Source organism: Bufo bufo, chromosome 11, assembly GCF_905171765.1.
Source record: "Bufo bufo chromosome 11, aBufBuf1.1, whole genome shotgun sequence".
Classification (NCBI taxonomy): domain Eukaryota; kingdom Metazoa; phylum Chordata; class Amphibia; order Anura; family Bufonidae; genus Bufo; species Bufo bufo.
Window position 1 is genome coordinate 95,927,041 of NC_053399.1, and position 14,886 is coordinate 95,941,926.

General features: G+C 47.6%; 1 protein-coding gene across 3 annotated transcripts in view; it reads right to left on the reverse strand.

Moving 5' to 3' along the window:
• The window catches only part of LOC120981731 (NACHT, LRR and PYD domains-containing protein 3-like), a 190,574-nt gene that overhangs the window by 100,789 nt on the left and 74,899 nt on the right, over window positions 1-14,886 (reverse strand). For 2 of the 3 annotated variants that reach the window (XM_040411410.1, XM_040411409.1), the window contains one exon: window positions 14,461-14,631. In XM_040411410.1, coding sequence (XP_040267344.1) covers window positions 14,461-14,631 — 171 coding nt within the window. Of the gene's footprint in view, window positions 1-51; window positions 458-14,460; window positions 14,632-14,886 lie in introns of those variants that run through there. The other variant, XM_040411411.1, reaches the window with a different exon arrangement.

The window sequence follows — 14,886 nt, forward strand, 5'->3', positions numbered from 1 at the left end:
TCATGAAAGGGTTAAGAATGCTATTATTATTAGTTACACTGTGTGCAATGTGCGGCCTCCTCCGGTGTAACAACCCGTATTATACTGCTGACAACCTACATGACCTTCAGAAGACGCTGCTACATCCCATAGGCCTGGATTTGGGCTCATTATGAAGGGATTTAGTTACTGGACATATAATTAGCTGGAGAAGAACATTTCTGGTATCATCTTTATTATAATATTAGACATTTCCTTATCATCTGTAGATCAGTGATATTACCCATAATGCACCAGGAGACGCTCCTAATACCAGACCTCTGAAGACGTCTTCTCCACCAAAGTCCTGTTATCTGCTCATCACTGAGAGGAATCCGACTTCTTCTCTGTTCAGGAAGATATAATCATATTTGGTTTCTGCTCTTTCAGTTTTCTTATGGCTTCCTTCTCCTCTTCAGATAATTCATTGTACCGCAGACTAGAAGAGAAAACAGCGCCCCCAGCATTAGTGAGGTTGTATTGTGAGGTTTCCTCCTGACATCAGACCAGTCAGTGAATAGATCTCCTGAACATGGGATGTCTACAATCTTATGTGTTTTGTAGATCTCCCCTTTGGTTCAGTGCTCTCATTAAGAGAAACTGAATCAGAGTCTTGCAGGTTTGATACCTTTTAATGGCTAACAAAAATAGAAGTAATGATGTTACATAGTGATCTTTCCAGACATCACCAATCCCTTCATCAGGTGTACTACAATATATGAAGAAACAGCACTATATGTCCTATAAGAACAGAGACATGGGGGAATGAATGGACATAGTGGTGGCACCAGGTCTCTGAGATGACATCAATTTAGAGACCATAAAACTTTCACACCCCTTACCTGTCATATAATTAAGGACTCATTGGCAAGATCTTTGATATTCTGTTTTTTAAATGTCCCTTCATCCCCCTATGTCTCTGTTCTTATTGTTTCTTCATACATCCTTGTAGGACGCCTGATGAAGGGACTGGTGATGTCTGGAAAGCTCGCTATGTAACAACACTGAATCATCGTTTGCCGGCAGCAGATCAGGATTTTATTACAAGACACGGAGGCTCATATTTGCTTAACTCTTTCTTTACTGAAAAATAGCAGCAAAGACAATTGAAGAAAAAAACCATAAGAATGTCCATGGTAACAGCTCCACCCCTTCTACCCCTATATAAGGGACACCACTGGCTGGACACTTCCTCTTTCTTTGCTGCTCCAGCTCAGATAAGTGGTCTAAAATTTCTTTCATTTTAATTGTCTTATTGATTTCTCCTTTTTAGTTTCTGAGGGGTACCTTTTGGAGATTGTGTTTGGATTATATCCTTTACCCCAGTTCCTTCTGGAACAGGGGTTCTTAGGGTTATCTTTCAGGGCCATTTCCTTATTGTGTACCCTGTTGATTTGTCCCGACTGGCAGGGTTTAATTGTGCCGCTTGCGATCCCTCCCGTTTCACCCCTGTGACACCGGGTCGGTCTCCGGCTGTTCGGTGCCGTTTTCGATAGCCCCTTAGTTATATTTCGGCCATTTTGTCTACTGTCGCTCCTTCTCCTTACCTGTGCTTTCCCGCGCTGTTTTCCCGGGCTTCGGCGTCTCACATCTCGTCGGACGGGATTCTCAGGCGCCATCTTTGTTTTTCTCCCCTCAGTCGCCGAGATCTCGCGTTTCTTGGCGAGATTCTCGGACGCCATCTTTCTCCTCCTTCTCTTTCTCTCTGGAAAGGGGAGGGCTCTTGCTCCTGCGCTCCTCGTCGGATCATTGCTACACAGTGCTGTCCGCATCGCTCGTTCGGTTTCCTACTCTCTTGCCAGCGTTTTTTCTGCTATCTGTTGGGGTGACCTACTCCTCAGGTACATATCTCAAAATGTCTTTAGTCCCTGTGTCCCCTGCCAGTTCGGTACCGGTGAGAAGATCCAGTCAGGTCTCACCTTCCCCCCCTCATAGGGTTAATGATGTCCCGGCTCAGGAGATGCAGGCTGCTAATCTCCAGCAGTCTATTTCAGATGCAATAGTTGCTGCTATGGGGACAGTTTCCGAGTCCTTATCACACACTATATCCCAGGCCCTAAGGGCTCAAACTAACCCTGTTATGCCCCCTCCTGCCTCCAGAACAAATGTGAATGTGGGTTCTGGCCCATCCAATGAATGCGCAGTCAAATCGCGCAAAAGAGCTAATTCACACCCGGCAGAAAGGGCACGTGCATGGAAGACCGCCCGGTCCTTACCGGAGCAGGTTTCTGATTCGGACGCAGAGTCCGTTGAGGAGGCGTATGATGATTACCCCCTTTATTCTGGGGAAGATAATTTAAATGATGTGGCAGTAGATCCTGCTATTGAGGAGGACCCGGCTAAATCAGCGGGGACCGATATAGACCCTTTAGAGTCCGGCAAGGACACTATTCTGGATCCCAGATTCTGGTGACCCCCTATTTAATCCGGACCAGTTACACCATCCTAGGTCCTCAGAATGGCTTCCCGCCACTCATGTGGCGCAATATTTGGAAGCAAGGATTCGTACTCCCCTCTCCAAAGAAGCTCGCAGTAAGCTTCGGGCAGAGTGCCCACGACCCCTGATCCCCCACAGGATTTGTGAGACACCTAGTGTGGACCCAAAAGTGGTGCAATTTCTAGCTAAAACGGGGTTCAACCCGCGTAAAGGCTTAGACTCCGCATTAAAAGCCTGTCAGGATAAATTATTGGATATGACAGGTCCGCTGGCCAAAATTTTTTACTTAGCCGAATCTGCAAAGGCAGCGGGCACCCAGGTAGATCCTGAGGATCTTAGCGGTTGGGCCCAAAGAGCGATTTGCCTTGCTGGCAATGTTAATACTTCTATAGCCATTGAAAGAAGAAAGGCCATCCTAATGAAAATTGAGCCTAAATTGGCAAATTTATCCCTGACGGAATCCGGGAAAGAGGCGCAAGGCCTATTGTTTGGGGACCCCTTCATAAAAGAGTTGGGGAAGTATGTGGGCGCCTTTACGGCCCTTGATAAAGCGCAGAGCTCTATGCGCCGCGTCTTTCAAGCGCATTTTTCCTCCAGGGCCGGCAATCCTAGGGGTCGATTGTCCGGCCGCTCCAACTTTCAGCCCAAAGGCACGGGCCGTGGCTCCTTTACTTATCGACAGTCGCTGCAGGACTCCAGGTACCAGCCCACCTTCTTTCCGTCCCGCGGAGGTCCTTCCCGTTCCAGAGGTTTCCGTGGCACTCCGGGCTCAAGGCGCCCATATGGTAAGTCCTCCTTGTGTGCCGCCCCTGAGTTCCCTGCAGGTTGGGGGAAGACTCCGTCACTTTTTCCATGTGTGGTCAGGGATCACCTCAGACCAGTGGGTCCTGTCTACGGTCCGGGGTTTTACCATCGAGCTAGTATCCATCCCGCAGGGCCTTCCCGCTGTTTGGGGGGGTCCGACCTCGGACCGGTCGCTCCTAAATTCAGAACTGTCATCCCTTCTATTCAAAGGGGCCATAGAATTGTCTCCCCATCCCTTCACAGGGGTTTTGAGCAGTATCTTCCTGGTACAAAAGAAAGGTGGCCAGTTTCGGCCAGTCATAAATCTCAAACATCTAAATGTCTTCGTTCGCTACAGGCATTTCAAGATGGAGGGCATCCATCTGCTCCGGGATATGCTTCTGCCGGGAGACTGGTTCGTCAAACTGGATCTGAAGGATGCGTATTTAACGGTCCTAGTAGCTCCTCCATCTCGAGATCTCCTGCAGTTCTTATGGAACGGCCAGACTTGGCGGTTTACGTGCCTCCCGTTTGGCCTGTCATCCGCCCCGTGGTGCTTTACGAAGATCATGAAGCCGGTAGTGGCTTGGCTCAGGGCGAGAGGGGTGCGTCTAATTATTTATTTGGACGATATCCTGATCATGGCCCAGAATCCTTCCCTTCTGTTGTATCATTTAGAGATGGCCAAGTCCCTGCTTCAAGGGCTGGGTTTTGTTCTCAACCTAGAAAAATCATGTCTGGTCCCGGACACCTCGGTAGAGTTTCTCGGTTTTTCCGTGAACTCTTTGGATCAGTCCCTCAGTCTGCCCTTAACCAAGGTCAAATCAATACGCAAGGAAATTCGGCATGCTCTCTTGCTTCCTCAGTTATCTCTCCGTCACCTTGCTCGCCTGATCGGTCTCCTCACTTCCTCCATTCAGGCGATATTCCCTGCCCCTCTTCATTATCGGGCTCTATAGAGACTGAAGATTGCTCACCTTCGAGCAGGGGCCTCTTATTCAGACACTCTTGTCTTGGACACAGAGACCAGGGACGAATTGATGTGGTGGATACACAACTTGTCGGTATGGAATGGTCAAGCGATATTCGGTCCTCTTCCGGATCTGGTCATCGAGTCAGATGCCAGTCTGAGGGGGTGGGGAGCACACTGTCAAGGAGTATCCACGGGTGGAGCATGGTCTCCGGAGGAGACTCATCTTCACATCAATGCCCTCGAACTCTTAGCGGGCTCTTTCGCGATCCGCAGCTTTGCTCAGGGTTCCGTACGGGCGTGTATTCGCCTTCGTATGGACAATGTCTCTGCGGTCCGTTACGTGAATTGCCTGGGGGGAACGCGGTCCAGGGTTTTGGCCTATCTGGCCAAAGATTTTTGGGAGTTTTGTCTTTCCAGGGGAATTTCGGTGGTGGCGGAATACATTCCAGGTCTCCACAACACATTGGCCGACTGGAGTTCTCGTTGCATTTCGGACTCCAGCGACTGGAGGTTGGATCCGGGGGTCTTCCGAGATATTGTGTCTCTTTGGGGCCCATGTTGCATCGATCTGTTCGCGTCTCGCCTGAACACGCAACTGCCCAGGTACTTCAGTTGGCGTCCGGATCCTCAGGCAGAGGCCGTGGATGCTTTCCTCCAGAACTGGGAGGGTTCCCTCCATTATGCCTTTCCTCCGTTCGCTCTCATCCCTCGGGTACTCGCCCAGGTCCGTCGCCAGATGGCTCAGTTGGTCCTTGTGGTTCCCTTCTGGCAGACACAATCGTGGTTTCCTCAGTTACTGCATCTTCTCGCGGAGGAGCCTCGGCTCCTGCCGTCGTTTCCACAGCTTTTGCTCGACCCTTTTGGTCACCTTCATCCTCTTCTGCTAGACGGCTCTCTGCAGCTTCTAGCTTGCCGGGTTTCAGGGGGCCCTGGGATTCCTCTGAGTTTTCCACAGCAACCAGACAGCTGTTGGAGTCGGCTTGGGCTCCAGGCACTAGACGAGCCTACCAGGCGGCTTGGGACGTCTGGGTTCGTTGGTGCAATCCACGGGACTTGGATCCCGTTCAAGCCCCTGTAGTCGCGGTTCTTCAGTTCCTCACTTCTCTCTTTGAGGCGGGTAAAGCTTACCGTACCCTGAACGTCTACCGCTCGGCGATTTCTGCTAGACATTCCGGATTTGATGGTTGCCCCGCTGGTCAACACCCGTTGATCTGTCGTCTGTTACGTGGGTCTCGGTTGTCGCGTCCTCCTAGGCCGCGTTTCTCTACCACTTGGGACGTTGCGACGGTTCTCAGATTTCTGGAGGGTTGGCCCCTCAATTCGTTGCTGTCTCTTCGGCAGTTATCCGCCAAGTTGGTGACCGTTCTTTGTTTAGTATCTTGTAAGCGCGTCTCGGACGTACGGGCTTTAGATATTGACGCGCGTTATTTTACGCCTCAAGGGGTGCTGTTCAATATATCCCGTCGCACTAAGACGGGTATCAAGTCGGTTACTTACCCGTCTTTTCCTTCTTCTCTGCAGCTGTGCCCCGTGGCTTGTTTACGGGAGTACGAGTCTCGCACCGTAGCTTTTCGCTCTCGGGATTCCCCGCAGTTGTTCATCTCTTTTCGTCGCCCTTTTTCCCCGGTTACCAGTGTTACGCTTTCCCGTTGGGTTAAGTGGATACTTTCCCTCTCTGGTATTGATACTTCCATCTTCACCGCGCATTCGGTTCGGGGAGCGGCGGCTACCTCTTTGTCGGTGGCTGGTGCCCGTTTGGAGGATGTCATGCAGTTAGCGGATTGGTCCCGAGTCTCTACCTTTCGGGAATTCTATTTCAGGCCAGATCCTCACGTTTTTGCTTCAGTTATTGCCCAGCTTTAAACTTGCAAATATGAGCCTCCGTGTCTTGTAATAAAATTAGGGATTTTCCTAAGTCATGACGTAAAGTCATGATTTTATTAAAGACACGGAGGCGAGTATTTCCCGCCCATTGCAGTTTCACCCTCCCTGCTGGGTTTTAGGGTCTTTATACTGTTCGTTATTATTTATCTGTCTGTTACGGCATGTGAAGTATTTGGGCTGCCGTGCTTGTTCGAGAACAATACAGTTGGGTGAGTTGCTGCCATGATGTTTGTTTTTTCTCTTCCCTCCAGGTTGATGCACTTTGGTCATCCATCGTCTGATGTTCACCTTCCAGAGGTTCCGTTTGATTGTTCTACGGCTGCTGTTCCGGTTGTTATTGTCCGTTCCAGAGTCCAGTTTTCGCCGTTGAAGACTGCAAAGAAAGAGGAAGTGTCCAGCCAGTGATGTCCCTTATATAGGGGTAGAAGGGGAGGAGCTGTTACCATGGACATTCTTATGGTTTTTTTCTTCAATTGTCTTTGCTGCTATTTTTCAGTAAAGAAAGAGTTAAGCAAATACTCGCCTCCGTGTCTTTAATAAAATCATGACTTTACGTCATGACTTAGGAAAATCCCTAATTACAAAGCAGGATCTGCTATCGACTAATGAGTTTTAATTCTGTTTAAAGATTCTAATTACCCGGTGACCGAGCGTTTACTAGTTTATGCGGTAATTGGTGCCAATATTAAGCCTCATTCACATGTCTGTGTCCGTGCTCAAATCAGTGAAAAGGTGGTTTATGATGGTCAATGAACAGATGCCTCGGTGAAGGATCAGTTTGTCTGTTTTTTGCTGTCCGTGTGTCATTCCTGTTTCACAGACACTGTGCAGCTGAAAAATAATTTTCTCGCTCGTATCATTAGGAGACCATGGGTATAGCTGCTGGCACTAGGAGGCGACACTAAGCAAAAAAGTGTTAGCTCCTCCTCTCAGCTATTCCCCTACCGAGCTAGTCTGTCACAATCAATGTGGGGGAAAAACTCCACACTAAACAATGGAGGGAAGGGGAACAGTAACTAGGCCTGGAAACTAGGGAAGAAACAGGTCACCTCCTAAACAACCCTAATCCGGGCCCTAACTACATATCAATATGAATAGACCTTGAAGGTAGGAATATTCATATGCTGGATACCTAGGCCCTTATATCCCTATAAGGCCCTGGAATGAGGTTAGGACCAGAGACAACCCATTCCTCCCCAGATGGACGAATGGAAGTCTCTGTTTCAGGCCCAGATAAACACAAAACAATAAGAACAGACAAGACTTATCTGAAAATAGAAAACTGGCAACTCCAGAAGCATCACAGAGTACAACCGACCAGCTAGTTAGAAGGCAGGAAGAAAATCTATGAACCGCACCTCCAAGAATGAGAAGCTGCTATTTATGGGAAAGGTAGTTTAACAACAAGCAACACCTGAAGCAAGGGGTGTGGCATTCACCAAAACACAGACACAATAAGATCCACAGTGAACTTGTCAATTTAACCCACGAGTAACCAGTCTCTCCGATCTCCTGGTACCTGCCACGGGAACGTCCATGACAGTACCCCCCCTTCTACGGGTGACCTCCGGGCACCCAGGACCGACCTTATCCGGGTGAGATCTATGAAAGGCATTCACTAAACGATTGGCATTAACGTCGGATGCCGGCATCCACATCCTCTCCTCCGGTCCATAACCTCTCCAGTGGACAAGATATTGAAGGGATCCACAGAGAACTCGAGATTCAACTATTTTTGCGATCTCAAATTTCAAATTACCATCCACCATGACCAGAGCGGGTGGCAAGGAAGATGGCTGTAAAAGTCCGCATTTTTTTTTCAACAAAGACCAATGGAACACATTATGAATTTTCAGGGCCTGAGGAAGTTCAAGACAAAAAGCTACAGGATTAATATGGCCGTGATCTTATATGGGCCGATAAACCTTGGACCTAACTTCCAGGAAGGTACCTTCAACTTAATGTTTCTTGTGGACAGCCACAAAGAATCACCCAACACTTAGGTCCGGACCATTCATACGTTTCCTGTCAGCCACGCATTTATATTTGTTGCCCATATTTTTCAAGGTATTTTGAATTTTTGGCCATATTGATGACAATGATGATGAAAAACATTCTTCCTCAGGGATACCAGAAGTATTAGAACCAGAAAATGGGCCAAACTGCAGGTGAAATCCATAGGCCCCAAAAAACTGGTGACTCACCAGGGGACTCCTGACTACGATTTTTTATGGCAAACTCTGCCAAAGACAAAACGGAAGACCACTCCTACTGGTTCTCAGATACAAAACATCTCAAGTAAGTCTCCAGACTCTGATTAGTGCGCTCCGTCTGTCCGTTCGACTGAGGATTAAAAGCCGAAGAAAAGGACAGTTGAATTCCCAGATGAGTACAGAACGCCTTCCAGAATCTGGAAACAAACTGAATCCCATGACCTGAGACCACGTCAGAGGGAATGCCATGAAGTTTCACAATGTTGTCAACAAATACCTGTGCAAGGGCTTTAGCATTAGGTAGACCTGGTAATGCAATAAAATGTACCATTTTACTAAAGCAATCAACTACCACCAGAATAACTGTCTTTCCTGAAGAATTAGATAGATCAGTGATAGTCCATGGATACATAAGTCCATGGTCTGGATGGAATGGGTAACGGAAGTAAAGATCCGGAAGGTCGAATATGTGTCACCTTGGCCCGTGCACAGGTAGTACAGGCTGACATATAGTCCTCCACACACTTACGCCATCCCGGCCACCAGAATCTACCAGATATGAGGTTGGCAGTGGACCTACTCCCAGGATGTCCTGTAAGAACCGTACAATGATGTTCCTCCAACACCTTGTGACGCAATTCCAGTGGCACAAATAGTTTCCCAGAGGGACACGAGTCCGGTACGTCTCCCTGAGCCTCTAACACCTTCACCTCAAGGTCAGGGTAGAGGGCAGATATCACCACCCCTTTAGACAGTATGGGACTCAGGTTTTCAAAATCACCCCCTCCAGGGAAACTACGTGACAAGGTGTCCGCCTTGACATTCTTAATCCCAAGACGATAGGGGACAGTGAAATTTAATCTGGTGAAAAACAGGGCCCATCTGGCTTGTCTTGGGTTCAGTCGTTTTGCCGACTCCAGACAAGCCAGATTTTTGTGATTAGTGAATACCGTGATCGGATAACACGCCCCCTCCAACCAATGACGCCATTCCTCAAAAGCCAATTTAATGGCCAGAAACTCTCTGTTACCCACATCACAATTTTTCTCAGTGGGGGATAGTTTTTTCGAGAAAAATGCACATGGTCGCCATTTACCAGGTAATGGGCCCTGTGACAAAACTGCTCCTATTCCCACCTCGGATGCATCCACTTCCACAATAAACGGTTGTGACACATCTGGCTGCACCAATATGGGAGCAGAAGAGAAGCATTCCTTAATCACAGAATAGGCTTGCAAAGCCGAATCAGACCATACAGAGACATCCGTCCTTTTCTCAGTCAATTCCGTTAAGGGTTTTACTATTGTCGAATAATTCTTAATACATTTTCAGTAATAGTTGGTGAATCCTAAAGACCGCATAAGAGCCTTCAGATTTCGGGTCGATCTAGGTTTGCCACCTTTTCCAACAAGAAAATACCGGGCAAGTTAAGCCACACCCCAAAGGGGGTGTCATTGTGGGGGCATGGCTTAACACGGGGTTTGAAGTTGCTGTCATACTGTGGCTCCCCAGGAATATTAAAGCCACCATTAGTGCCCCCAGTAATAGTAATGCGCCCAGTAATAGTAATGCCCCCATTAGTGTGCCCCAGTAAAAGTAATGGCCCTATTAGTGCACCCTAGAATGAATAATGCCCCCATTAGTGCCACCCATTAAGAATAATGCCCCCATTAGTGACCCCCAGTTAGAGTAATGTGGCCCTTATCCCCCGGGAACCGTCACTCGGGGCCGGCACACTGACTGTAGAGTGTTGTGTGAGAGTCCAGCAGCTTTCCTGGGCCCGGTAACGGAGACCGGGGAGAGGGGAGGTGTCGTGATAGGAAAAGAGCGCAGCAGAAGAGCTGGGGACGGGAGGAGGGCAGGCTCGCGGCTTGTCTCATTGTTATCCGACCTGATCTGGGAGTGAGAGCAGCTCAGTCCCGGCGAGGCCGCCATGCTGTGGGGCGAGGGTTTGCTGCTCTCCTTCAGCAGTGTCTTCGTGCTCCTGCTCCTGACCACCCGCAACCCCCAGCTCTCCGGCGTCTAATCCATCCTGACTGGCGGCCTCATCCTCTTCAGGTTCGAGCGGGTCCCGGAATGCCGGCCGCTCACAGCTCGCCGCTGCTCACTCACCGCCAGCTGTCAGAACCGTGAGCGAGCAAGTCAGACAGTCTGCACTGCAGTTTGAAATGAATCCTGTGCCCGGGTCGGAGAAAGGCTTGTAACCAGGCACAGGATTACAAACCCGGACTGTCCGGGTCAATCCCGTACGGGTGGCAACCCTAGGTCGATCCCAGTCCAATACAGCATGGACTTTCTCAGGATCCATTCGAAAACCCGAAGATGACAGCAGGTAGCCAAGAACTGCACCTCGGTTAACGCAAAAACACATTTCTCTAATTTTGCTAACAATTTATTATCCCTTAGAATCTGTAACACCTGTCTCACATGATTCTGATGTGTTTCCATGTCAGGAGAATAAATAAGAATGTCATCCAAATACACGATCACAAACCTCCCCACCAGGTGATGAAAGATGTAATTCATAAAATGTTGGGAGACCGCAGGGGCATTGGTCAACCCGAAAGGCATGACCAGGTTCTCAAAGTGCCCCTCAGGAGTATTAAAAGCAGTCTTCCATTCATCCTCTTCCTTGATCCTAACCAGATTATATGCCCCCCTTAAAGGGAACCTGTCACCGGGATTTTGTGTATAGAGCTGAGGACATGGGTTGCTAGATGGCCGCTAGCACATCCGCAATATCCAGTCCCCATAGCTCTGTGTGCTTTTATTGTGTCAAAAAAACGATTTGATACATATGCAAATTAACCTGAGATGAGTCCTGTCCCTGATTCATCTCACATACAGGACTCATCTCAGGTTAATTTGCATATGTAACAAATCGGTTTCAGAGCTATGGGGACTGGGTATTGCGGATGTGCTAGCAGCCAGCTAGCAACCCATGTCCTCAGCTCTATACACAAAATCCCGGTGACAGGTTCCCTTTAAGTCCAACTTGGAGAACACCTTGGCACCAATAATCTGGTTAAACACATCGGGACTCAAAAGGAAGAGGGTAAGGATCACGGATAGTAATCTGATTGAGTTCACGAAAATCCAGACATGGCTGAAGACCTCCATTTTTTATTTTATTTTTTACAAAAAAGAACCCTGCAGCTACTAGAAACTTGGAAGGTCTTGTGTGCCCTTTCTTCAAACTCTCGGCAATATATTCTCTCATGGCCTGCCTTTCAGATTCAGAAAGATTATGCAACCTAGATTTAGGCAATTTATCCCCGGGAATAAGATTGACAGGGCAATCATATTCCCGATGGCAAGGTAAATCCTGACATCCACTCTCAGAAAACACATCGGCATACTCTGATATGAAAGAGGGTACAGCCTTAGTAGTAACCACAGAAAAGAATCTATTGAGACAATTATCAATGCAATAGTCCCCCCAATCCAGAATCTGCCTAGCTTGCCAATAGATAGTAGGATTATGCTTGGCAAGCCACGGTAAACCCAGAACCAAAAGGTACAGGGAGACCTTCTAAGACAAAACACTCGTTAACTTCTTGATGAAAGTCACCCACTCTTAATCTGATATCATGCAAAACTTGCGACAAGCACCTCTGAGTAAGAGAGGCAGAATCAATAGCAAATACAGGAATGTCTTTTTTTAATGTACTTGGTGATAACCCGTGCATGCGGACAAACTGAGCATCAATCAGGTTCACCCCGGTCCCGCTGTCGATAAATACTTCAATTTCTAGTCTTTGACTCTAGCGCCACCTTGGCAGTCAGCATAAATCGGGTACTACCAGCAAAGGACAAATGCACATTCTCTGACTCCCCACTCACACCTCCGATAGTCAGATGGGATTTAGACGCCCCCTTTTGTTTCTCTTTTTGCCGCTGAATGCTTGGACATAGATTGACAAAATGTCCCCTTTGACCGCAGAAAAAACATACTCCCTATCAACACTGAATCAAGAGAAATCAAGGAGACTGTTCGATTCCTCCACGCTCAGCCAGTCTCCCTGACCTCCTGACATCAGTACAGTACCCCCCCTTCTACGGGTGACTTCCGGGCACCCAGGACCAACCTTATCAGGATGGGCTTTGTGAAAGGCCTTCACCAGATGATTCGCATTAACATCGGCCTCTGGAACCCACATCCTCTCCTGTGGTTCGTAACCCTTCCAGTGGACAAGATACTGGAGAGATCTACGGAGAACTCGGGAGTCCACACTCCTGCTGATTTGAAATTCTAAATTACCGTCCACCATGACAGGAGCGGGAGGCAAGGAGGACAGCTCAACAGGCTTAACACATTTTTTTCAACAACAACTTATGAAATACTTTATGAATTTTCAAAACCTGAGGAAGTTCAAGACGGAAGGCTACAGGGTTAACAATGGCAGTGACCTTATATGGACTAACAAATCTTGGGCCCAACTTCCAAGAAGGTACCTTAAGCTTAATGTTTGTTGTGGACAGCCACACAGAATCACCCACTCTCAGGTCCGGACCATTCATACATCTCCTGTCAGCCACACGCTTATACCTGTTGTCTATTTTTTTTTTAGGTTATTTTGAATTTTCCACCAAATCGAACACAAAGAAGAGGAAAATCGTTCCCCCTCAGGAATACCGAAAGTATGAGTACCAGAAAATGTGCCAAACTGCGGATGGAATCCATATGCCCCAAAAAACTGCGACTTATTAGTGGACTTCTGTCTACACATAGTCCTCAACACACTTACGCAGCCCCGGCCACCAAAATGTGCGCGAGATGAGATCGACAGTGGATCTACTCTCAGGGTGTCCAGCAATGACAGTACAGAGATGTTTCTCAAATACCTTGTGACTTAAGTCTAAAGGAACAAACAATTTCCCTTGAGGACAAGAGTCTGGGGCATCCTCTTGGGTCTCCAACACCTTAGCCTCAAGATCAGGATATAGGGCAGATATGACTACCCCTTCAGACAAAATAGGACTAGGATCTTTAGAATCCCCCCCCCCCCCCCCTCAGGAAAGCTGCGTGACAAAGCATCCACCTTGACATTCTTAACCCCAGGGCGGTAGGTGACAATGAAGTTAAAGCTGGTGAAAAACAGTGACCATCTGGCCTGCCTTGGATTTAGTCGTTTAGCCGACTCAAGGTAAGCCTGATTTTTGTTATCAGTAATTTGTTATCAGTAACCCTATTACCGTAATAGGGTGAATTGCTCCTTCCAACCAATGGCGCCATTCTTCAAAAGCCAATTTAATGGCCAGCAATTCCCTATTACCCACGTAATAATTTCTTTCAGCAGACAAGAGTTTTTTAGAGAAAAAAAGCACATGGGCGCCATTTACTAGGTGAAGGACCTGCTCCCCCCCCCCTACCTCGGATGCGTCAACCTCTACAATGAAGGGCTGAGACACGTCCGGTTGCACCAGAATAGGGGCTGAAACAAAACATTCCTTCACAGCAGAAAAGGCTTGTAATGCCGCCTCAAACCAAAAAGAGAAATCGACCCCCTTCCTAGTCAGGTCTGTTAAAGGTTTAACCACAGTCGAATAGTTCAAGATGAATTTACGGTAGTAGTTGGTGAATACCAAAAACCACATAAGCGCTTTCAGATTTTTAGGTCGATCCCAATCCAGCACAGCACGGACTTTCTCGTGATCCATACGAAAACCTGAGGATGACAGCAGGTAACCCAGGAATTGCACTTCCTAAACAGCAAAAACACATTTTTCAATCTTTGCATACAATTTATTCTCTCTTAGGAACTGTAACACCTGTCTCACATGATCCTGAAGAGTCTCCATGTCTGGAGAATAAATTAGTATGTCATCCAGATATACAACAACAAATCTCCCCACCGGGAAAAAAAGCAAAAGGAAAAATATTTATCAGTAATGTAGTGAGATGATGATAAATCTACTGCAGATGACACTTAAATACAGACTGTACCAGAATCCGGGGTGCAGGTAAGGGGGGCGGTGACACAACTAGACCTGGTGCATTAGTCAGACATTAGTAGAGACGTCACATATCAAGGAGCAGTCAGCAGTTTATCTCATAGACATAACAATGGTGCGGAGCAAAAAATAGAATAAACTCCATGTATACCTTGTGCCCCACATGTCTCAGTCCTGTACACATCTCTTATACTCACTGTAATTCCTCTATCCTGCAGGCCGGACTGGACAGAGCCTCCATCAAGTGACTGAAGTGAGGACCAGACAGACGGTTACCAGACAGGTCAAGTATCTTCAGGGACGGGTTATTCCTTATTACAGATGCCAACTGGATGCAGGAAGTGTCTGGTAGATCATTATTAGCCAAACTGTAAGAATAAGAAGAGGAGATCTGGGTGAGGAGTCCACAGAGCGGTAGTATAAAACCTGTAGATTGTGACTGTGGAGAGAAAATGTCCCCGGCTGTTAGTAAAATCCATAAATGTCATCACTAGAAGCCGCCTCTTGTGTGTGGTGGATGTCAGGAATGGCGACAGCTATATGATATGTCCATGTCCTAGAAATCCAGAACCCCTGAGGAATGTCCTCACTTTATGGCATGTCATAAATCAGTGATGATGGCA